This window comes from Octopus bimaculoides, chromosome 2, assembly GCF_046866305.1.
Source record: "Octopus bimaculoides isolate indiv1 chromosome 2, ASM4686630v1, whole genome shotgun sequence".
Lineage (NCBI taxonomy): Eukaryota > Metazoa > Mollusca > Cephalopoda > Octopoda > Octopodidae > Octopus > Octopus bimaculoides.
This window is the reverse complement of record NC_142929.1, coordinates 124,109,536-124,137,343: the sequence shown is the minus strand read 5'-3', so window position 1 is coordinate 124,137,343 and position 27,808 is coordinate 124,109,536. Positions and strand designations below refer to the sequence as shown.

Sequence of the window (27,808 nt, the reverse complement as noted above, 5' to 3'; positions counted from 1 at the left end):
ATCAGTTAGTTGTCCATAAGTCGGGAAAAAGCACACTCTAAAAGAGAAACTGAGTGGTTATACTTATTTATATTGTCAAGCAGTTATGTCATATAACCGCTCAGAAAGTTAGCTATGGTTTCACACCACCTATTACACTTGGCAACGTTGATGACTTTTCAGATTTGCTGGCCAGAAGCTCATAGCCTCATTTATGCTGTAGGTGAATATATAGTCCTGGTTTACTTGGTGGTGAAATAAAGCAGAATGACAAGTTATAACATTTTTCAGGAGAGAAAAAAGAGCACTATGTGTGATAGTCAGCATAAAACCATCAGTGACTTTGTGACACTGGCTATCTGCAATAACCAAAAATATAATGCTTGACAATATAAAAGTGTGTGTGTGTGTGTATGTGTATGTAGGTATGTATATGTATATTAATTTATCATTTAACAGAAGGGAAGACTAGGTTCCTGCACTCTGTCTGAGCACTAGTCAGGACAGGTGAACAATTCAAACATGATCCTACAATCATTCCATTTTGTCTCTCATCACTACTAGGAGACTGTGAGAAGCCCACACCAAATTGTACTCACTTTTATAATCATTCACCATTCTTACTCTGATGCAAGTTGTGTATTTTAGTATTTTAAGTTATAGGAGCTGTTCACAAACCTTTCCAAAAGAACATATAAACAATATATGTGCAGGTATTTCGATGTTTATGACATAATGAAAATAATAACAGTTTACTGATAACATCTGCACATTATTGCTGCTGAGTGGCTACCTTGAAGTAATGCTTGGTTGAACACGTGAGGAAAATTTCTTAGATGACAGTAGTTTTGATTAATTTCCTAATATTTATGTTAATAGTGTTATATAAGCATATAGAATTCTTTTTAAATAAAAGTCATAAAAATCCTCAGTTATTCAATGACACTTAACTATAGATCTTTATTAAACAAAAAAATATCAATTTCTAACTGGAAATTAAAAAAATCAAAATGTTTTTAAAACAATTAAATATGGCAGACATTCAACATTTTACAAAATAGCTGATCAGAAATATTATGGGAATTATGCATATATATATATATATATATATATATATATATATATATATGCGTATGTATGTATGTATGTGTGTATGTGAGTGTGCATATGTTATATATATGTAGGTATGTTGTGTACATATGTATGTTAGGTATGTATGTATGTATGTAAGCATGTGTGTGTTTGTGAGCATGTGCACGTAAATGGTACATTCTCCATTAGTTTTGATGATAAGCATTCAGTTATGCAACGAAATGAATTCCTACTCACGAAAATAACATGTAAGTGGCTGAGTACTTTACAGACACATGTACCCTTTCACAGTTTTCTACTCAATCAGTGTGATACAATGTAACAAGGCTATACTTTTAAATTTCAGATGATTCAGGCTTCTGTTCCACTATGTAATACCTTGAGCAATATAGCTTCAGTTTAATGAATACCTTGTGAATGGAATTGGAAGGACCATCTTAGCAGTATTACAGGTCCCTGGGTAAATCAATGCACTAGGCCCTATAGTATTTATTTATTGACAGTAAGCCACATAAAACATAGATCAAAATTGGGCCCCTAGACATGTGAGACCTCCAGGCAACTACCCAGTGTGCCCATGACTTGAGATGGTACTAGGAACTGGTTGACATAAATTGTGTGGAAGCCTATCATATGTGTGTGTGTGTGTGCACATATACATGATTACACTGATTACACATATAAAGGTGTTTATATGACTGTAGGATTTATATGGTGCCCCATGTATGACTAAAAGACTTCACCAGGTGGTGCTATTAAGTTAGACATGGCTCGGGCCTATACTGGCTAAAACCTATCAAAGTTATATATAATTACAGGGATGATATGCATAAACATATGCTCATGTATTTATACATATGTAATGTGATTTCTGCCAAATACATCAATATCAAGTACAATGTGTGAGTGTGTGTTAGTGTTGTGTGTGTGCGTGTGTGTGTGTATGTGTGTGTGTGTGTGCGAGTGTGTGTGTGTATAATGATATATCAGCTGATATTTGCATCAATACTACACCATTTTATAAAGCATGGAATGATTTGATATAAAGTTTCACACTGGAAAGAAAATAGCAGAACAACAAATAAACAAAGAAGAAGAAAAAATAATTAAGGAAAATAACAAAATAATATCAGTTATGCATTATCTAAAGACTGAAGTATATAATTTAAATTTAGCTCGTTTAATGCAACTATATGCAATGAATATGTTTAGTTAGCATGTTAACCAACTTCTAGGATGCACTTGCAGTTAGGTTCATTATAACAGGCAATAAGCAATGTGTTCTTTAGACAGTGCAAAGATAGTGTTAGAGAGAATGAGAAGAAAAAGAGATAGAGAGGGAAAGAATAAGATAGAAAGAAAAAGAAAGATAAATAGAGAGAGAGTAAGAGGGATTAATATTTATATTTATTTTCATATACACTCAGTTCAACATTATTTTTAACCCTTGAATGATTTCAATGGAAATAATTATATTTTGCAGCAATAATGAAGGGACATGGGAGAAATTTAACCACTGTAATTCATGTTACAGATGCAGCTTTTAACAGCTACACTTATTCAAAAATTACATTATCTGTATAATGCAGTATAGTAATTAGTTTTCTCCTTTGCAGTCTGAGTAAAATTGATGTAATAAACAATGGGACTTTCATACTTCTATATACAGGTATACAGTATATACAGTTGATTAAACTGATTATATTCTTAATGTTAGTAAAACTTTGCTCATTAATATATATTCTTTGGCTTCTTAAACAAAAATGATGTAAAATTAAGTTAATAGTTCAAAGACATAAAAAGCATCTGGAAGGGGACATCACTGATACAGTTCACCAGCCAGATGTTTAATATCCCAACCATTCAGCCAGTTCACATTTAAAGCCAATACAGAGACAGCTAAATCCAAAAGTACAACTATTATATAAAATTGACTGCTCTGCTTAAAAGCCTGTATGAATTTTTTGTTCACTGGTTCTTTCATGTAATCAGAACATCATAAACATATACATACATGCATATACATACACATGTACATAAATGCATATATATATATATATATATATATATTTAATATGCACACAAGCTTTGTACTGTCTCAGGTGATAAAGTGAAATTGATAGTCTTTGTTCTTGTACATTAGAAGTTGATACTTGAATGAAGACTGTCAACAACTCACTGCAATCATTATAATTATTAAGGTACACCTAAATATATCTTAAAATAGATAGTCAGGTAGGAGAGACACACACACAGAAAAACAGAATGTGTTTGATAAAGAATAAGATCAAGACATAGAGAATGAAAAGAAAAGAGTAATAATGTAATACACATGTAGAAGGAGAGTTCATCTCATGGACTTTAAACTCATACATTGACAGATATATTCTCCCCTCTCTCTCTATTACTTAATTACTCTTTACTGCTATCATTAATTCTATATCTCGCTCTGTACAAGTCAATCTCACTATGTCTAACTTATTCTTCCACACAAAATTATGTTTGCATAAGTTATTCCATACTCAAATGTTGTTATTGTTGAAGGGTAGTATGCTAGTATACTAATAAATGAGACTGAATTACAGTATTAGTTTTGAAAAATATTATACTTTCCAGCTTTAGGCATATATCTAATTACTTTTTAATATTGCTTTTCAGAATTAATGCTTTTGAGAGTAAAATCTAACAATGAATATTGAAAACTTCAAATAAAATTTCTCACTTGAAGATTCAATAACATTTTAGAGCAGCTGATATAAGGAAATAACATAAAGATATTTAAAATGAAGAAACAGATGATGATCATTCAAAAGTTAAGAATAAAATAATTTAGTGTTTTAGGTAACATACAAAAGCAGAAAATGGAAGGGTTATAGTACCTTCAAGGGTTAGCCTTCCCCAGTGTATGCTACCATTTCTCCATGACATGCTACGACTTTGGACATTAGCACGATTGATGGGGGCCAGAGAAACACGCCGTGCAGCCATGTTTATTTCCTCCTGTACAGCTATGGGTCAAAATCAAAGCAACATGCAGGTTACACAGGCTCTACAAAATGGCACAGGGCTAAGAAGTGACCACAACTGGACAAATGATCTCTAATCAAAATTGCAAAAACTAAGAAAGGAAAAGGAGTATTAAGGCAGCACTTGGAGTAACAGGTATTTACACCTGAAATAAGTAAGTATGAAGGTCATGTTAAGAGAAAATATTTTCAAATGAAAAGTGAAATCTGAAAAAAAGGCAAGATTATAAGAGAAATTATGATTCAAGAGGCCTTTGATAGCATTTGCTTCAGTTGAAAAAATAAGAATAGAAAGACTGATGATAGAACCATGGTTAACATTCAAATGATAAGGAGTGATTTATGTTTTCTAAAAATTTAATCATGATACCAAATACAATATAACTGGTTCATACAGGAAATTTATTATGACAAATGATTAAAAATTAACTAAATAAGGATGATAATTATTAGAATATTAAATATTTTGATCTTAAGAGTCAAATGGCCAACCTACAATTGTTTTTCCCAGTTTCATTTTGTAATACAAAAGTATAGGATCAGAATGAATATCTTACTATTTTTTCTTTTTATTGAAGCAAGAATTAGCAGCATATATTACAGTGATCAGATTGGCTGAGTAGAAATTTAATCAGTTCTTGAGATTTTAAAGCAGGTTTGTATAGTTGAATTTATGTGCATCTTATGAGTATATTATGCACATTCATAAAAGTAAAATCAATTTTGTGAAGCTTTATTAAAATACATCATTCTGTTGACCCTATTATACAATATTATTATGAAATAAATTCTAATTATTTTTGCATGTTAAAAGAAAAAAATATTTTTACATTATATTCTGGATACTCAGTCTGTTGATTATAAGTGTGAGGCTCCATTAGTAGAGTCAATTTACTGTAGGCGCACTATCCTTTAGTGTTTAAGTTTAATGTCAGAAGAGAGTAGGATTAGTTTCCAATAATTAGTTTCCAATAATTTTATTTTGCTATTCATATACAATAACCATTTTGTGAAATGAAGTGAAATTAAAGGTACAAGACAACTAATCCAGAAAATGCTGCTTCCTATCATATGACTGAAGTTAAAACATGGTTGAAGCAGGATTAAAGATTTTAAAAATGATTAGGTTAAGAAGCTCATTCAGAACTAAATATTGATACTTCAAATGTATACTGAACTAAAATAAAATAATAGTAGTAACTGGATAGATTTAATTTACGTTAATGGTTTTAAATTTCATTTCAAATATATAATTGCTTTTTAAAAACAAAACTAATCAAAGCCCCCTAAGAATTATAATAAAATTTACAAAATAACAAGCAAAGGGAAAAAAAAAAGATTGAACAAAGAATGACTGAAAATGCATGTATTAGTTAAAAGTGCAATTAATAGAAACATTCTATTCTTAAAAAGATATTCAATATTTGCAAATTATGTCCCTAAACTGGTGAATTCTTGTGAAATAAGAGTAAAGAAAAGTGGTACTTGATAATGATAATAATGATCAAAGAAAAATTAAAAGAAACAAGTAAAAGGTGTGAAAATAGAAAAGAGAGGAATGAAATGGTTGAAATGATAAAACTAAGATATTCTGAAGCAAGAAATTTTATATATAAAAAAAACCCATTGGTGACACTAGCCAAAAGACCACATACTTACCAAACATTCATTTTATGTCCAAATAAGTTAAATCATCTGCATAATACAGCGTACTTATATCTGTTTTACAAATATTTTTTACTATACCATAGTTATCATTAAGACAAGTAACATTAAAAGTTATTTTTTCCTGAATGTACATGTAGGTATACACAGATGCGCAATATATGCATGCACCCACAGAAACTATTTTGAGTATTTGAGAGACCTTTGTAAGAATTTTTTATTATTAAATATATTTATTAAGCATATTGTAAGTTAATGCTTTACCTGAAGCAGGATACACACAACAAGATGTCTGATATATTTATAAGTCAGATTATTATATATGTTATGAATTAAAATAATGAAACAATTTTAATTTGGTATCAGGTTAGAACAATGCAATTATCATGGATTGGCTTTTATTTCATCACAGTTGTTGTTATTGAGTTAGTTCTGCTCAGTGGGGAGCTAATTTTCAGAATATCATACTGACTCCATGCTCCAAAATGTGTGCTAACCAGCATTTAACTGTTAGTTTACTGTGGTTATTCCATCCTAGCTATGAGACATGCTGTCTTAACTGTTATACTCTACTATATGTGGTTGGTATTTTTAAATCAGTAAGGATATGCTTAGGAACAGTGAATGAAAATATTGATATTGTCTTCCATTACCCTCCATCAAAGCTATTGTGTTTCAGTGGAAATATATTATGCTTCCACATAAGTCAACAATGAAAACAAAAATGATGTATATGCTCAATTATAATTTTGAATATATTACCAAAAGAAAATTTTGTGAAAACATATTTTCTTTAGCTTTCAGTTTAAAATTCATTTCAAAATCCCTATATATATATATATATATATATATATATATATATATATATATATATATATATATATATATATATATATATATATATATATATATATATAACCAGCCAAAATTGCAAAGATAATCTGGATCTCAACTGAAGAGAGAAAACTCTGAATGACATGTGCATGTTATCTTTGTATTGTCTATCTGTATGTTTTGTCCCTTTCTTGTATCACCTAACTGTCTGGATGTTTTGCATTCTTGTCCCATTCTGTATTACTTATATATATGTATATATATATATATATATATATATATATATATATGTGTGTGTGTGTGTGTGTGTGTGTGTGTATGTGTGTGTAAACAACTTGTGATTTTAAATCTGCATAAATCAAAGTTTCATAGAAGCTAAGTCATACTTGATCCTTCAGAAGCTGTGAATCTAAGTACTGAGGCAATCAAGAGCTCTAAAGAAGGTCGGCTGTCATTGGATGATGTATAAAGTTCATTCCTATTAATCAGCTCAAGTTATTCACAGAAGACTGTTAGATGTTGCATGTTGTAATAGCTACTGAAAAATGCAACTCTGGTGCAAATGTAACTCTGGTGCAAATGTAACTCTGGTGCAAATGTAACTCTGGTGCAAATGTAACTCTGGTGCAAATGTAACTCTGGTCTTTTGCTTTCAATTCTGGTAGAATTTCAGTAAAAAATATGAGTGCTATCAACTAATAGTTTAAAATTTGGGAATAGAGAGCTAGGTTGAGTAGAATGGACAGTCACGCTTCTTGCTAAGGAATATGGTGGGCTGTTTCAATATGTACAACCTGTGGGAGAAACAAAGACGAGTTACACTCTCCAGTTAAATAAGTAGGAATATTATCAAGTTAGCTCTTAGTCAAGCTGTGCAGTTCACATCTCATGATTTGAAGTTTGAAGATGAAGTGAAACAGAGAGATGGACTTTTCCTTGTGTTGGAGCTGTAAAGAGTAAACACCCCCCCACCTCAAAAAGAAACACAACTTGGTTCCATCCTCTATTCAATCTAGAAATCTCCATGAACATATCCAAGAATTTTTGTTCTTTATTAGACATCATTTTCTAAGCACACATAAATACCACAAGTTTTTAAACCTTCATAATGTTAAAGTTAGTTACTCCTGTCTGTATAACAATACTTCCACTACCATGGAAAAAAAGCATACACCCACACAACCATTAGTCTAGACACTAACCTTCAATTACCAAAGTCAGTCCAACTTCCTCTGATAGAATTCTGTCTTTCCAAAGCTGTGTTTTATAGTGCAACCCTCATCCTACTGATGGCATCCTGAGGAATTATACAGGATTCTCAGCCAATGATTTCAGTCCCATCTGTTGCTCTCACATCAGTTCTACACACATTTGAACGATATTTCCCATTGAAAGTGGAGCTTAAGAGATTTCTAGATGCATTTGGTTCTTGCTTCTTTTTATACATATTGTGTGTTGTTTCTGATATTCTGTTTATAGTGAGAGAACTGAAAACCTATTGTATCTAACAACTACAGCCGGATTTTAAAGAATTCTAGTTAAATATCTTGTGGCATCTATGTGAAACAAGGAAGGACATTTTTAACAGTGACAAAAAGTTCCTTGCTACATTTGTAGAAATGTAAAATTAACGTGTGCAACCTTATTCTAATGCTCTATTGATAATGACAATTAAAACATTTTCCCTGTATAAGTGCAAAGAACAGAAAGTTCTGAATAATCATGGAACAATGATCCAACTGTGTCTAAATAGATAATTATACTCTATAATATATATCATCTTTTACTTGTTTTAGCCATTAGACTGTTGCCATGCTGGAGCACCACTTTGAAGGATTTAGCCAACCCAATCGATTCAAGTACTTTAGATTTTTAAGTCTAATACTTACTGTATCAGTCTCTTTTGCCAAACCACTAAGTTATGGGGATGTAAACAAACCACCACCAGCTTTCAAGATGTGGTGGGGCACAAACACAACACAAACAGATATACACACATAGATACAAGCACACACACATATATAAAACAGGCTTCTTTTATTTTCCATCAATCTGATCCACTCACAAAGGTTTGGTTGACTTAGGGCTATAGTAGAAGACACTTGCCCAGGGAGCTGAACAATGGGACTGAACCCAAGACCAGATGGTTAGGAAGTAAGCTTCTAACCCACACAGCCATGCCTGTATCAAGTACGTATCCTTTAGTTTGTAGTGTGAATATGGATGTGTGCATGTGTGTTTGTGTGAATTTATATGTGTATATAGGTATCTATGTATGTATATACCTATGTATATATTAATTAGCAGGTGAAAACATGATACTGAAAATGATACTGAGAAAAAAGGAAAGAAATATAAAAAGAAGATAAAGCTTGAAATAAAGGAAAAAAATTGAAATATATAGCATTATTAGCCAGTTGTGATCACTAGAGCCATGGTGCTGAATGGTGGTGTGTTATGTGCAACAGTCAACAGGATGAACATTAACCAAAGAGAGGTACCAGGATGATAGAACAAGAATCGAGAATATATAGACATTATATAAAGATACATATAGATAGGTGTAAAATTAGATATGCTTAGTTCTTTAATGGTACAGCTGCTGATTCAGTGACACTAGGAAATGTTTCAGATACATATAAAGATATTCATATATATGAGGATTATGAATATATACATATACATACACATACAAAAATGTATGTATATATGAATGTATGTATGCATGTATGTAAGTATGTATGTATGTATGTATGTATGTATATATAAATGTATATATATATATATATATATATATATACATTTATGCTTGCTTATGTACATATATGGTTAAGACAGAAATTTCCCAGTTCTCTTTATTTTTGCATATTAAAATTTAAGAACAGTAACAACTATAATAATAATGATAATAATTATTATAATAATAATAGTAGTAATAATAATAGTGATAATGATTAATAATAATAACAACAATGATATTATTATAAAACAACAGCAACATCAAAACAACAGCAACAACAATGGTATCGATAATAATCAAATGGGTAAACCATACAATAACGAGTGTTAGGAAGAGATTGCAAAAGCTGCTGCTCAGGTCAAACCAACATGCATGGTTTTTTTTTTAAAAACTGGGTTATATGTGGTACTTCACTAAGAAAGGGGTAAGGAGATATCATCAACAAGGTGGTTAAAACATGCAGGTGGAGCTGCATCAAACATAATTTGGCTCAAATTGGAGCTATGTATTAGTTATTATTGGACTTGTACATATATCTGAATTAATTAATGAACTGAACGTCACATAGTGAATGATGAGGATATATCTTTCAGAAATAATTACACTATTTCTCTTATTGCCTATGTTTGGTTTTATTATAAAAACATTTTTTTTTTCATGAGATCGACATATGAAAACAGGATAAAAACTTCAGGAAATGAAAATACATGCATAATCAAACTAAAAAAATATAAATCCTATAAGAAAAAAAATGTTGTCAACTACAGACACACACAGACTGACAGACAAGACAGACAGACTCACACACACACACACAAACACACAATACCTACATTTATAAGAGTTATTATTAAAGCAAAATACAAGCATGCACACACATACACACTAATTCATATGGAGATTCTTAATTAAATTATTAATGTTAATGAAAGTGAAACGAGAAATTAATATTCTCATATCATTAAACCAAATTTGCATCTAGTATCTTTTTTTATAGTTTCTTTGAAAAACCATCTGAGAAGCATGATAAAAATGGGAAACCAATTTATTCATGGATAATCTTATTCTCAAATAAAATCTGAAGTGGCTTAAATACCCCAGCTGTTTTCAAGAGAAATAAAATCATGAAAATATGCTATACAAAGTTCTCTCTCTCTCTCTCTCTCTCTCTCTCTCACACACACACACACACACACATGTATAAACTTTGTTGAATTGATTACTAAAGAAAATGGGATAACAGTAAAGCTCCTTCCATTAAATTAAATCTGAATGCAAGTTGCTGGTATTGCTGTTTAACTCCTGGTCATCTCCAAAAAGTAGACTTACTGTGGTCAAAAGCATTCCAATTGTGAACATACTATCTTTTTTATACAACATTATCGAATTTGTTCTTTCCCCCTTTTTTTAAGATGCTAAGATACGATTGACAGCAATTTAGCTGCTATGTTTACCAGGTCAGGTAACTATGTGGAGGCTCTCTTATTTAGTTTCTCTGAGCGAAAATGATTTCTATGCTCAGACATTGTCCACATCATTTGTTAGTTGTCAGAGTATTATATACTTCAACGTAAAAAAAACAAAACAATCATAACAATCATGTCAGAACTGATAAATTTTAAAAGCAAGAGACATAGTGTCACAGTATTGAGTAATAACAAGTTCTATAGTGGTTTTCAGACTGATAAATACCAAGTAACATCAAGCTCTATCTCCAAAATATTGGCGAAACATCTGGTGGTCCTGTTTTTATTAATGAAAAAAATAAAATTGAGCTTGTATCCATATAATTCTTTCTTCACCATGCTGTTAGATAAGGTTAAAGCCCTCTGAATTTAATGAAACATGGTATTTTTGTCTCCTCCCTTTTTAATCCATACAGCCCCACCCCATGAGAAACACAAGTTCAACCCTAGGGCAACCATGACTGAAAAGTCCTATGGTCAAAGACATTCCACTCGTGACCATCCTATTGTTTCTAAGACAACAGAATTTTAAATTTAGCTTCTTTGGAGAATAGTTATTAAATTAGATACAAAGTATTAAATAGAGAAGAAGAAATCACTTTCTCAAAGACAGTGAAGTATGAGACTCAAATCTAGGAATTAATCATTAATGGTATTTTGGTTACACATCCATGCCAACATCACAAGACAGAATCTACAACAGAACAATGCTACTTCCCACTTAGATCATCAGACATATTAGAATCCAAAAGATATCTCATCTAAACATGCACACGTGCACTTACACACACACACACACACACACACAAACACTCAAAAAACTTAAGTTCATTAAAACATAGCCTCATGAGAGATGTATTCACACATCCATATGTAGTGGATTTTTGGAATTGTAAAAATAAAACTAAAAACATGAAAAAAATATTAAAGAGGAACATAAATCCAAGGGACTCTGAAAAATTATTAAAGTTTTATAGAAAACTTGGATGTAATCATACATAAGGAAAGGAGAGGAAGAAAAAAACTTCAAAGCAAAATGGTTTGAGACTGAAGATGATGCTCTTAACAAGGAAATGCACAGTAAGAATAAAAACACACACACAAACATGAAGGTAAATTGCAAACTTGTTACAGCTATTATGGAAAACAATCAAATGAGGAGGCTATAAAGAAAATTCTTTTTAGACTATAACTACAAAAGTAAAAGTTTAAAAATATTGAAAAGTAAACGATAAAAATAATGTATATATATATAATTACCATCATCATTAACTTGAGCTGTTCTAAATAATTTAGTTCATTTTATTTACCCATTATTTATTTGAATAGATTGTTCATAAACCCATACAAATTTATGTAGTTAAAATAGACAGGATGAAACAAATAAATGTTAAGGTGTATGTAAATGTGTGTGTGTGTATGTATGTGTGTATGTATATACATATATATATATATATATATATATATATAAATATATATATATATAAATATATATATATATAAATATATATATATATAAATATATATATATATAAATATATATATATATATATATATATATATATATATATATATATATATATATATATATATACACATACATACACACAGTGTTTGTGTGTGTGTGTATGTGTGTGTATGTGTATGTATAAAAAGTGAACAAGTTTTTGGGGGTATATGTAGAAATGTGACTATTTTCTAATTTTATTGTTTTACCAAAATCCCTGTTTTTCATATTTCATATGAATTCCTTGCAATTTATTTGGAACAGAAAAGTCCCTACATCCAACATCAACATTTCCAGACCATCATAGGCTCATCTTCAGGATGAGATGATGTTGGAATGTATTATTCTCTCTTTATAAAGGATAAAACCTACATGAGCAATGTTTATTTTAGTTTGTGAATAACATGCTTGTCTACATATATATATATAAACACACAAAAACATATACAGCAACATTTATATATATGCATATATTAATGTATAGTGAAGGTTTGAAACTGGTATGCTTAGATAATTATGTACACTGTGGGAAGATGAAAAATCTTTTGTTTCATATTTGTTCCTTCAGAGAGGTAGGGGATATTTTCAAAATGTCAGATTACTTTTCAGTACAAAGCATAGAAACACTTACAAATTTCACATATATAGACACATCTATATATAAAATCAATAACCATGATTAGCAATAATATTAATGAGGCATAGAAAAGAAATAATAAAAGAAATGCAGCAAATAGATAAGATGTGAATGTTCAAGTTTTTTACATAATTTACAAAAAGTATTTTTAAAAACTATTAAGAACTTATATTTAAAAAGAGTATATTTGCTACATATATAATTACAGAAAAGTTTTAATATGAAATGTAAATAAATTCTGGTTGATGAAAAAAAGACATCAAAACACAGTAAAGAATACTGACACAAGATTTTTAATATTTGATGTATTTCATTTCAAAAAGTTTTGAACTATCATTAGAAACCTTGAGTAATGATCCCCAAAACTTTGAAGGAGATAAACTATTTTGATACCATGAAATAGGTCATATGTTATTATGTACAGTCACCAAAACATTGAAGAAACTGAAAAGAAAATACTGGGAACATAAGTGTTATATTGTTGACTGAAAAAAAAGTACAACCAATATAATACATGTTACCAATCCATACTTATAAGCAAGTAAGGCTTGGTAATATGTACTATGCTTTAGTTAATTGCGTTTTTAGGTAATTAAGTGACTGTTAGTAGACATAACCATCTTCTGTAGACTCACACACTTAATCCAGTGGAACAACTAGGATGAGACAGCTGGAGAGAGAGAGAGAGAGTGTGTGGGGTGCATCAATGCCCAGCTGGTATTCTTTACAGTTGAAAAGATAGGAGCAATGTGAAATGAAATGCCTTGCTCAAGAATAAAAAATGCTGCCTGGTTCTGAAGTTGAACTCACAATCTTATGATTTTATGAGCCAAACACCCCTAACTACTAGGCCACATGGTTCCACTTGGTTGCCTGAGCAGTGCATTTATTTAAATAAGAAGTTTAATGCAAATATTGAGAAGATATCAATGAATGAACATAACAATATTAATAAAAATAACAACAACAATAATAAAAGATCAGATAGTTTAACAAAAGATAAGCATCTGAATTTTAAAAAATCCCTTAGGTATTATGTTTAATTCAGGAAAGTTTAAAAAAAAAATAGTCCTAGATTATTTAGAAATTTACACAATTATTCAATGGAAAAAATGTGAGAAGAAACATGGAAAAGACAAATGAAAAAGGTTAAAAAATGAAGTGAGTCTTTGAAAAAATATTTAAAACTGCATCAATGAAAAGAGAAAGATTTAATCCTAAAACTTTAAAGATTATTAACTTTTAGACAGAGTCACATGAACATTTGTTCTTAAGGGACTCTAATGGAATAAATAGGCAATTATGCTTCATAACTTCTGAAGATTATAATTATAGATTATAAGGAAAACTTTGACTTAACCTTTTGTACACTTTATGCACATAATGTTGCCATATGAGTTTTCTCTCCTTTTAATGCGACTCAATTCACCTGCAGCTAAGGGGAGAAAACTCATATGACAACATGATGCACCTAAACGTGCTAAAAATTAAAACCTCCACTGCCTTGCAGCTAAACTTAATCATGAAAATGGCTATGAGAGTTAACCCAGTGAAGAAATCTGGAGCTGGAGATCCTAAAGCAATGAAGGGGTCTTTACCAGTCTATTGGTTCGTAACTCCTGCAATCGGAGAGGTCACCATTCATAACAATCTTTGTGCTAAGTGGACCCTGACTTCTGAGGCCAAGAGAGTGGGACTCTCTGAGCCAAGGCTTCCTCACTATATTTTCGTGCACAGGTTTTTGTACTGTGCAACTACCATGCAAAACAATTGCCTTTCTCAAACTTAAGAGAGTACCTTTAGTTATATGTGGTGAGGCATGGCCTTGAAAAGCTTTTGGTCAAACAAATCGACTCCAGTGCATTTTTTTAAAAACATAGTACTTAGTCTATTGGTCTCTTTTCCCCAGCTACTAGTTAGAGGGATATAAACAAACTAACACCAGGTGTTGTCAAGTGGTTGTGGTAGATAATCACAGATGCAAAGACACACACACACATGTATATATACAAAGGGCTTCTTTCAGGCTCCGTCAACCAAATCCACTAAGAAGGCTTTGCTTGACCCAAAGCTATAGTAGAAGGCATTTGCCCATGGTGCTATACAGTAGGACTGAACCCAGAACTACATGGTTGAGAAACAAATTTTTTACCACGCAGCCACACTTGCATCTATGTTGAGATTAATTCCAATACTCTCAGCCAATGGTTTGCAATCATAGATATGGTAATGAAATATTTTGGCATCCTTCAACTCTTTATTAATTTAGAAGACAAAATAGAGTTTGTCTCCTTATAATTCTTCTTCCTTCATCATGGTGATTGATATGTTTAGGCAGTTGGAAGCCATCTTAATTTTATCAAATATAGTAATATGTTGCCCCCTCTTCAATTTTCACAGCCCCTCCCCTTTATGAAAAATCCTACGCTAAGTAACCCTGAATAACTGACAAGTATTTTATTAGGTTGCAAATGTGACAATAGATTACTATAGATTATGGAAGAATGGGCTCTACCAAATTGACTTGTTCTCAGTACAAAATATAAAGATGAAACCTTTGGTGGGACCCCTTGTGCATTAAGATTACTCTATCAAAAGTAATGCTTATTTATTCACATTGTTTGGAATTAATTAAGCATTATTTCGTAGCTTTGAGATTTCAGTGATGTGATTGCTTATTTTCAGAATGACATTGTAAAGTATGTGTCAAAGGTTGAATGTGGTCAGTTTGAACATAAAACAAGTAGAATATTTGAGCCAGATATGGCTGGTTTAAACGCTAAAGGGTAAATGACTTATTTTCACTACAATTATACTTTCTTACACAATTCTAAAAAGTGAATGCTTTTTATTTCATTCCCTTTTCTTCTTTTGCTTTTAGTAATTTCATATACAATAGTATTGTTGCCTACTAAACACTCTAAAGTAGGTATAAGTAATTGACAAGTTGAGCCTGTGACTTGATTTTGATACCAGCTTACCTCATTTCCCTTCCCATATATCACTAATATCCTTGGGAATGGGATGAACATCATGAATTTTATTTTTCATCTATTTTCCAATGTTACAAATCTCACCATGTATATACCCATTTTAGAATGGATATATATTATGTTCCTGCATGTCACAAGAGGTGACTAAATGTGTTGATATCCAGCTATAAAACACTAATGCAGAAAAACCTTCTGACTTATGTCAGCATGGAAAATCAGACATAAAATGCTGTTGCTGATGATGATGCCTATGTTATAAATTATTATCTAATTACAGGGATGGGGATGGTAGAGTTCTCTATTTTATCTCATCCATCTAAGCTCTGGTAATGAAACACTTTGTTAACAAGATATAAGACCACTAGCATCTCAGTAGGTAATCCTGAACTCAGCTGACTGTGTTGCGTTCAGTTAATTTTGCTAGCTGACAGGAGTTGGATAAGAAAATTCAATGATGTGAGAAATACACTAGAATAAGTTATGAATCAAATTGTTTACTTGAAATTTAGAATTTACTGATAAGAGAATGATAAATATTGGGTTGTCAGATAAATTTGTACCCTTTTTTCTACTTAGCACTCCACTGTCATATATGTCTAAAAAGAGGTAAAATTTATACAAATTTCACAGACAATAAACAAAAGTTGCAGAGGAAGAATAAAGCTATAGAAACCCATAAAACACTAAAATAAAAATATTTTCCATGTAAATTCAAATAACAATGGAAAGGATCAAAATAAATGGCAAAAAGAATTTTAAAATGATAAATTTATCTAGTAACCCAATATTAAATGACAGGGAAAAATATTACAGAATAACAATTATATATTGAATTATTATCAATTTGATTTTAAACCTTCATGAAAGCTAATGAAAGAAATTATTTAGAATTTAAATAGAGAAAAATTATGTAAACATCACAATCTTAATCATTATAAGCATGATTCTTCAAGTTGAATTTTATTCAAGGCAGTGAGTGGGGAATGAATGAATTTTAATCTTTACTCTGGTTGTCTAATTTATTGATGCTGAAAAGAGAATATATTTAACCCATGCCAGAATGAAAAACAGATGTTAAATGATGATGATAAAAGGCAGGAATATAAACTGAAAACCAAGATTAGATGCCATAAGTTACATAGTACTACACCAATTGGATTCCCTCTATGACACAAAGAATGATTTAAAAGAAAATACAGTTTCAAATTAATACTGAAGAATTATTACAAAATAGAACAATATATGTAAATAATCCTAGGACTTTGTAAAGTATAAATAATCTTTCATGGTATCTTCATTATATAAATTATTATGAAAATGTCAGTAATTAATAATAATAAGATAATGTCTGAGAGCAGTGATTATTTCATAAGGTTTGATGCCAGGTAGAATGGCTTCCCCAAGAGTACATGAAAAGTGAGGTATGGCAAAAAAAAAAAAAAAAAATCTTTGTATAAAAAAATTCTTTGAGCCAATATTTTACACTTGCAAATATCCTATGAACTAAGTTTTCTTTCCTTACAGAAATTTTAACTAATTGATTATAACAATAATAATTCTGAGAAATTGTAAATTAAATCCAAAGGCTAAAGATTGAAGAATAGAACAGTGCATTGAGAAGTTACACAGTACTGCATTTAATACTTTTCATGTTTAAGGCAATTTGAGATAATGCTTTTCTGCTCATATTAACATAGAAAAACAACAGCAAGATTGAAGTACATAACCAAAACACATACATAAACAATCATATACAGATGACAAAATGAACTCATCTTTAATTACATACTTCTATAAGATCTATCACCATATTTATCTATAAGATTTATCACCATATTTATAATTAGTCAGCAATATTTAATATCTGCTACTTCAAAGCAACCTATAATTACTGGCATACATAATATTATTTAATAAAGATTTCCATGAAAGATTAATTCTTCTGAGAAACTAAATACATTTAGTAGATGAAATAAAGTTGGTAATAAATATTTTGCAAGAATTTGAACGGAAAGGAGAGAAAAAATCAATAAAAATTGAATAATTTTAGTAAATGGAAGAGAAAAATGTTTAATAGCTTTTAACTGAAGCAAAATAGTAATATCAAATATATGAAAATTACAATTTTTTAGAAAAAGTGGCAAACTCTGATGAGCATAATATGCACACACATGAGCACATATATGTAATACACATGTAAATATGTATGTATAGTAGATAGATAGATAAATGCATGCACATATATGGTACTGGTGGATCTCCATTGTTTGAGCAACTGAATTATCTGCTCCTGAATTAATATATAAGTGATTAAGCTTTCCACAGTCATATGTGGCTTTATCAAAATTCTGAGACATAACCAGCTTGACATAGTGTCACAAGGCTGTACCTTTTGAATGGTATATGCAATTTACCCAATGGTCTTCTATTTCTGTCAACCAAATTTCACTCACAGTGTATGAGTTGACCCAAGGCCATGGAAAATTACATTTGCCCAAGATGTCATGCAAGAGCATCAAATCTAGAACTGTAAAGTTACGAAGTGAACTTCATTGACATTCAGCCATAAAAATTCTATGCGCACACGCGCGCGCGCACGCACACACACACACACACACACACACACAGAGTAAAGAGAAAATCTAAATAGCTTTTCTGTTGGTTTTATCATTGAATAATCCAGTTGCCAGATCAATTGAATCCCCTACTTATTTATTTACAACATAAATAAAGAGATAGCTTCCTACCACATTTTCTCTGAGCACATGGGCCTAAGTATAAAGAAAAGAGCTAGTGTTGCTTCCACAGCAGTAATGCCATGTGACCTGAGCTAACAAATGTTTGACACCAAGAGGCCATCTTGAATATGTCTCAAATCCCTTACTCTTCTTCTGATGAAGAGCTCATTTTAATTTCTCTCCACCAAATCCACTCACAAGGTTATGGTTGAAAACACTTGCACAAAGTGTTATGAAGTGGGACTGAACACAAAAGTGTGTGGTTAGAAAGCTAACTTTTTAATCACAGAACCATACCTGCACCTACATATATATATATATATATATATATATATATATATATATATATATATACACACCCACATACACACAAATAAGCAAACATACACACACAGTTATGAAGTTTGCTTTGTAATCATGACACCCAAGATTTGATTCCACTGAGTAGCATCTTGTGTCTTTTACTATCAGGTTAACCCAGGTCCTGTGAAAGACATTGGGCTGACAGATACTGTATCTATAATTGAAAAGTACAAGTTTGTTACACATTGTGTCATGGGGACTCTGTCTGAGGATTGTGTTAAGGAAAAATGTTTCTATGGAATACTCAGCGACTTAGATTATAATTCAGTGAACAGATAAATAAGTTGTTGAACAACTGAATACTCATCATCACAACTTATGGAAATCTGTTTACTTATCTATATATACATATATATATATATATATACAGGGTGACCCACCAAAAAAAAAAAAAACAGAATCCACAAATCTTTGAATAAATCTGTTAATTTTAATTTTTATTCTTTTTTTTTCTTAAATCAGATCTTCATTTGTATCTTTGCCAGAGCCAAATAAAGCAAAAACTTACAAAGGCAGGCATAGAAAAACGTATAACCATGTGTGAATGGCTTTGTGAGACAATTGAAGATAATCCAGACTTTTTGGATCATGTTTGGTTCTCTGACGAAGTGCATTTTTTGCTGTCAAGACATGTAAAGAGCAAAAATAATGTTTATTAGGGTACATCCGCACTGAAGGAAGTGTTTCAGAGGTCATTACACTCAACAAAGTGCACAGCATGGGTAGCAATCTTTAAGCATGGCATCATCAGCCTCCAGTGCTGCGGAGGCCATCTGGAGCATATTTTGAAAAGAACATGACTTTTAGGCAAAGGGAATGATCGTACACAGACCAAAGTTTAAGTACAACAAATTTCAAGATATTTGCTGGACTTTTGTAGGATTTAATAAAATTTTTATGGGTTCTGTTTTTTTGGGGGTCACCCTGTATGTATGTATGTATATATATATATATGTATATATATATATATATATGCATATATACATAAATAGATAGATAGATAGATATATTGTGTTAATGTTTATTTCTATGTTTAGTTATAATAAAAATAATTTTACATTAATCTGATGGGTTACTCTATACTTTTGTAGAGTACAAATTTATTTTTCTTAAACAAAAATATTGACATATATATATATATATATATATATATATATATGTATGTATGCATTATATATATGTATTTTATTTGTTTTTAAACATTAAATCAATAAACTTTGGTTAAACATTTAAAAAACTTCTGCTTCAGAAATATTTACTGAAGTGGCTATTATACAGAAGACAAATTAAATTTAGGCAGATTTTAATCATAATGAAATAATGCACACACATACACATACAAGATAATACTTTCATACATTTGCACTCATACTTGTGTATACAACACACATTGTACACTCATACATGTGCACACACAGTAATTCATATGCTCATCTACACATACAAAACACATGCATGAATGCACACACACAAACAACTACAAATAAATTATTCTCTGAAACTAAAACTCAAAGTTTATAATATAAAAAAAGGCAATTATTTTGTTCTGTTTGTTTTATTTTAAATGACAAAAATAATGCAAAAAATAAAACTCGCATTTAAATTTAGCCAGACATAAGCAGATATTAGACAATTGAAAAACAAAATGGTCTAAAAGTACATGAAAAAAAGGAAAAGAAAAAGAATCTAGCTGCTATGAAAATATACTGTTGCTGAAGCAAGAAGTAGAAATTTTAGGAAAATATGAAGAATTTTGTTTAATCAAAATATCATATGTATTTTTTCTCATTTTATTAATGGTTTCATAATATTTTTATGTGTGCTTATATATTATATACTATTATTTATTTCATATTATTTCATTGTTTTTAACTTCAGTGGTCCTACCAAATTTCAATAGTTATTTTATATATTTTAACCATAACTTTGAACTTATACCTTGATTAGAAATATTGTGGAACTGTGATACATAAAATATTGTAAATTATTGTATTTTTAGTGATGAAATAGGATGTTTCTCTCCCACACACACAAACATACACACATACATGCATATAAAGGCATCATCATTTTACATATTCCTTATCATGCTGTCGTGTGTGTCCCCATATATCTTCATATTATATTGTTTGAGCAGCAGTAATTTTTGCTTATGCCCTCCATAAACAATAACTCACACAGCCCAGCAGTTCAATGTGTGATGACAAGTGGAATAAAGTACCTTACTTAAAAACTGGTAAGGGTTGGCAGCATGGTTTCAATACTTGGATGCCCTTCCCAGCTGAAAATTCACATTTGCATGAGATATTGAAACTGATGCATTTCCTAAAACCAACTCGACAGTCTTATTAAATAGGATGAGAACTTATTTTCAGATTTAGCTATAAATGCAAGCAGAAACATGTGACTTGTGCAGAACACTGCTTACTGCAAATTTTCAACTTATCTTGGGATCACATGTTTAGAACTTCGGACAAGTTATAATAACCAGGCATTTTGGAATCTCATCATAGTTTTTGTTCTATTTGTGCTATACATTTCAAACATTCTGAAACCTCTGAGTGTATACTTTGAGAACTTAAAAGGAAAAATGTTGAGTCCTGCCCCATATAAAATATTTACATTTATTAGGTTTGTAATAATATACTTTCTAATCATAAATTCTACCAGCTAATATCATACAAAATTAAATCAGATATTTAATAAATAGTGATGCTAATTAAAGTGAAAGACAGTAAGTTATGAAAATGAATTTTAGTAACTGTAGTGAATATTGCTAAGTGATGACAAACAGAACAAAATAAATGAAAAAGAATTATTAGTATTTAAAAAAAAATTTTTTTAACCCATTGCACTGAAAACAAATAGTATACAAATGCACTCATAAATCTATACAGACTGAAAGGTGTGTTTATATGCCAAATGACATAGAATGCAGTATGGTTATATAATGAACAAGGAGAGAGAAAATTGCCTCATGAGTTGACAAAGTAATATCTTAGGACTATGGCCACATGGTTATAGAGCATTATATTATTTTATTAGCTTTTTCTGTTTTTGTAATTTTGTTGTATTAAATCAGCTATGACTTGCTGGGTTAAAGAATTAGTAGAGCCTGCCCTGTTTTCAGTAACTCTACTGTAAATGGCAAGCATGGAACAATGGAATTTACTAAGATGGAAAGTTGGAATTAAGGACAATTCCAGTAAACATATACATTAACTATGGCAAATGAGAGTGCAAGTACTAATTACTGACAAGTTATGAAAGTTAAGGTGATACCAAGCCAATTTGTAGAAGTCTATACTGTGAGCTTTGGGTACAGTTCTTCCTCTTTGGAAGAAAATAGTGATGTTCAAAACCCATTTAGAATGTGAATTAAAAAGAACTTAAACATTACTAGAAATATTGTACTGCATACAGTCTAATTCTATGGATGATAAATTCATAAATTTAGAAAGCAGATATTTCTTTTTATGAATGAATAATAGAAATCTCAACAATTAAGATAACAATATAAGAAATATTAACTTAGAATAAATTTACTTTGTTATTTACCATCAGTATTGATGGGGTGCTTAATGCAGTCTAATATTTCAATTTAAGATTTCCTTCATATTTTAAATGCAGTTTTGAGTAATGAGTTCATCAGATACTTGGCTCAGTTAACAAATTCTAATAACACAGAGGTCTTCAACCACTGTGCTACATAGAAAGAATAAAATTTTAAAATGTTATTTCTGTTTTATTGAATATTATAGTATGCAGGGTGCTTTTACATTATATATGTATTATATATGTAATAATTAAATTGTATATTGTGCACTTTTTTATGGTTTGTTCTGCATATGATGCCCCAGTCTGGAAAAATTGTCTTGCATGAAACCAGACTGTGCAAAAAAAGGTTGGAGGCTATGACAATAGTGCAATGAATGCATGGTTCCCTTGTAACACATATTGTTAAAGGTATGCATCTTGGGTTAGGGTTATGTCAAACAAAGCGAACTTGTGCAGTGCAACAGCGGTAGATATGCTCTACACAGTCTGGTTTAAAAATGCTAGAACATCAAAACAGACCACTTTCAGTTAAGAACCACTGATCAAAGATGAAGCAGTTATCACTTTAAAAAAACGTATATCTTAACTACTATTAATATCTGTGAATTGACCCTTTTAACAATAAGTCAAATTTCATTTACCTGAATTTTTATTGAATGTATTTCAAAGCTTAATGTTCTGCCATTTTTTTTTTTTTTGTAACCTGTTGTAAATTTATGAATATATTTAGTTAATTACAATGTCAATCTCATAAAGATTTTATCTTCTTGATATGTTTTGAAAACAATGAAAGAAATAGTGCAATTGTACACATGTGTTCTTTACAACTGTTTTGAGTTACATGGATATAACATTTCAACTTAAAAAATATTCAAATAAAAATGAATAAAATGTGACAACTAGTAACAGAATATACCTAATATTATTTATAAGATTTCAGAACATAAGAAGAAATTCTGTTCTTAATTTCAATGATTTTAATGATTTTTTTAAAAAAGAGAACACAATGGAAACTAAAAATATACTTTCTTGACTAGCACTTAATTGTAAGTAAAAAGTTTCTTCTTTAGAATGAAGTTTCTGGAGTGTGACACACCATGATAGTTTAGTACTACTGTTTAAATGCATATAGATTAAAAAAAGAATATTTTGAACTTAGTTTTAAAACAATTTGGTAGCTATCACTCCCAAGAAAACATGAAACTCTATCAATTGAACAACCAAGTGATTTTGATCAAAGATTTTATGTTAGGACTAAAACAGTTGCACCTTGGTAGAGTAAAGTGTAGTCATTAAAACATAGATGTGATGTTGTATTAAAATTATTTTGTAATACCAGGGTATTACAATTATACAACTATATTCTTTACATTCTATAACCAATTTTAAAATTATTTTGCTTAAAATTTTGCTATTTTATTTTTATATATGAATTGCATGTTTCAGCAAAATTATAAATTTGATGAAATAATGATAATGATTTTGTATGATAGCATAGGTTGGATAGGTCTGCAATGTATCATATTTTTTGCATACCAGTCATACACAATATATAATTTGAATTAGTGTAAACTAAGACTATAAATTAATTTTTATTCTCTGATTTATTTTGAATTTTGGGAGTGATATTTTTTGATAAGTTTTTGGGAAACTTTGCATTTCACTTTTACAGCAAATCTAATGTAGTGTTCCTAATTGAAACAATAGAATTATTATTATTGCTATTAATTCTATTATTTTCATCATTGTTACAATTATTATTAGTGTTGATATTAATGTTAATGATGTTATTATTATGTCAAATATTGTTATTATTACTGAGTGTTTTCTTTGCATAACCAAACAAATACTTGTATATTTTCAATGTATACAATTATCTTCAAATTATACTGTCTATAATCTACATTCATTATTTTCATCATCATCAATATATTACTGTATGTGGCTGTTAGGTGTATAATACATACAATAATGTGAATTCATCAAATTTTCTAAATGTGAGTCATGTACTGAGTGTCTGTGTGATATTAAAGAAAAGTTTAGCCCCTATTTTCTTACTAGACATATGCATTAGGGACAATATTTAAAAGCTATGAGCTTACTCACCGAGAGCTGAAGTCAAAGATATGACTGAAAGAGGAATAAAAACATTGTACCACCCAACAAACAAAGATAAAAGAATCAGAATATTTACAATCCTGTTGACATTCTTCAGTTGGTGGATATATAAACATATTCAGTTATATGGAGAGTCGATAAAAGAAATAAATGAATTAATATCAAACGTAATTGCTCAGTATTAATTTGAAGGTAGAGAATTGTTTTTATAAAATTTGCAAGCAATACTCTATACAATAAAACACTGAGACCATTATTTTTTTTTGTACATTTTTATCCCCTTTCAGTGTTTGTGTAAAAATCTGTCAACATAAAAATTTTGGAGTTGAAGATTCAATAGTTTAAACAAAAATTTATAATTTTATTTTTCAATCAAAAATCAAAATTAACTGAAAAGTTATTTCATCAGTTTAGCAACAAATATAAAATCAAGTTATATCAAAATTTCTTAATTACTCTGGTCTTCTATTTGTGCAAGAAATCACCATTTTTTTATATATGTTATTTATATATTGTAATAAATATTAATAAATTGTATTGTATTAATTAATAACTATTCCAAGAATATTTAGTAATGAAAAGCAGAAAGAAAAACATAAAAAAATGAAATGTCATACAAGTTATCAATTATTCAAACAAATTATATATATATATATATATATATACACAGAACTAATATGAATGCACTGTTTTTAGTAATCCCACAATATAATGCATATATCACATTAAGATGCATCAAACAAGGCAACAAACAATATAAGCATTTACAACAACATGGTTAGATAAATGTTATTTTGAAACAAACAATAAAAAAAGTTCTTGAGAAACATAGCATTCAAATTATTATTGAAAACATACATTAAAAACAAAATACTAAAACTTACCACAAATTTCTCAATTATCAAAGCATAAAACAAAATCTGATCCAAGCAGCTTAAATAATTATTTTGATCATTATCATCGTATTTGATACTTTATTTTCCATACTGGCGTTTGAGATGTGAGATGAGCTTCTTCAGCCAACAACCTCCAAGTTTTTTTCTATCAACACTGATGTATCAGCTCTATTTACTTGATTCTGCCAATTTAATTATCTACTTCTGCATTATCTGCCATTGATCACCAATAGGGGCCAATTAGTGGAGAGTGCTAGCCATTTGCTAGGAGATCCAGGGTCAGTTAATATACAGTTACCACATTTCTTCTATATTTTATGACTTTGTGATTATCATGCATTTGTGTGTGTCTACATATGTGTGTGTGTGTGTGTGCAAGCTGAATACTCTAACCACTGAACCACAAGCCTTCACTCAAGTCATCTATGAAAATGTTGAAAGTAAATTCAAAATCAATAGTGAACATAGAAAGATTTAGTGCTCATATGACTGTCCACAAAAACTCTTTCCTCTTCATCTCAAGTTCTAAGGTCATCATATAAAGTTTGAGACTTCATTATTTTGAAACTCATGTTTGCTGATGATAGTTTTGATTTGTAGAATCTATTCAAAATAAATTCAATAAAATTCAAAACACTGGAAGGTTTAGAGATCTAACATGGTGAAGATAAAGTAATTAGCAAATGAAAGAGTCCAATATCATGGGTAACGAGACTCTCCTCCACAAAGAAACGGTAGAACTTTTGTTAAGCTAAGTAGCAAACAGAATTTTAGATGAACAAGATGCATAGAAATCGGAATGAGCATCTACAAACTGAAGACCAACAAGTTCTTTGATGGCTTACTGGAAGAAGTACAATTCTATTACCTACACGACATCATTAGTGTTGGCGGTAGATTAAAAAATATTTTCATCTGTACAGATTACCTCTTATTCAGCTAAGTATTTCATAACTGGGCACATTCTTTTACAACCCTCTTTGGTACTTTGCACATACATCTTCTGCACAGTTTAAGCATACTGCCATATGTACATTGCATTTCTATTTTGAAAGCCTAGTGTCAAATAGCCTATTGCTCACAATTGAAAATTACAAAAGGAGAAAAAGAAAACTATAAGGTTGAAAACTGAGATGTGTAAAATGTGTGTTACTGCATGTCAGTGAAAAAGAGCAGTAATTGCAGAGAAGATGTAACAAATGAATAGAGATTCGATGATGAGAGTCCACTAAGTATATGATTTTACTTTTATGATATGTAGTATTTCATTATGTTAACTAATATTACTTTATTAAATAAGTGAACTACAAATATATTTTCTTATGTTTATAGGAGAGAATTATTAAGGTGGTATGATGATCCTCTTTAGCCCATGTCAGTCCTGATTAGGCAAAAATATTGTTACCATTACTGCCCTATCATTTTAGGAAAAAGTTTGGGCAACATTATTCAATGTGCTCTTTGCAAATTTGATGTGTTATGTTGCACTTTGAGTGAAATTTGACTGAAATTTAAATTGGGGACAAAAAAAGGGTGTAAAAGATCAAAAAGATCCAATGGTAGATAAATGAAGTCAGACAAATGAAGAAGCAGTTAAGTCACACCTCAGAATGTTGAGCTTTACAAATGAAATAGCACAAGCTTGAAATGCATAGAGAGATGTTGAAGAGGAAAACCATCCAACCAACATCAGCATGGAAAAATAACTGTTAAACAGTAATAATATTCATTTCAAAAATTTTCAAAACTTCTTTAAACATCTCCTGATTTTCCTTATTAACAGCTTCCAAATCAATGAAATATATTGATACAACTTAACTAAAAGGCTGAAATAATAAAGCAATCTTTGTGTATGGTTAAATTCTCAAATTTACTGTTGAAAATATATACATAAAAAAATGAAGAAAAAATATTTGTATACAGTATACAAAGTAAAGGGGTTCGTGGTTACCTTCTTCATGATCTTCACTAACATGATGAAGGGCAGGTTCATAAGCGGCAAGTTGCAATACTGGAGTAGTGGTCAGTGGGAAATTTTCACGGCCAATTCTCTTGCGTTCTTCTTCAGCACGCAGCGCACGCAGAATCATTTCTTGCTGTTGTTTGCGACGAGTGGTTGTTGCAGTTACTAAAGTTTTCTGAATATATCAGATTAACAAGAAACAGATATTTATGTTAATGATATTGGAGGAAATC

At 30.2% G+C, this 27,808-nt stretch overlaps 1 protein-coding gene across 1 annotated transcript in view; it reads right to left on the bottom strand.

Moving 5' to 3' along the window:
- Nucleotides 1–27,808, bottom strand: part of LOC106882437 (protein unc-80 homolog) — a 281,073-nt gene that overhangs the window by 107,783 nt on the left and 145,482 nt on the right. The window contains exons 24-26 of the mRNA XM_089347637.1: nucleotides 27,564–27,750; nucleotides 24,705–24,728; nucleotides 3,951–4,079 (exon numbers count right to left, since the gene is read on the bottom strand). Of these exons, the coding sequence (XP_089203763.1) occupies nucleotides 3,951–4,079; nucleotides 24,705–24,728; nucleotides 27,564–27,750 (340 nt within the window). The remainder of the gene's footprint in view (nucleotides 1–3,950; nucleotides 4,080–24,704; nucleotides 24,729–27,563; nucleotides 27,751–27,808) is intronic.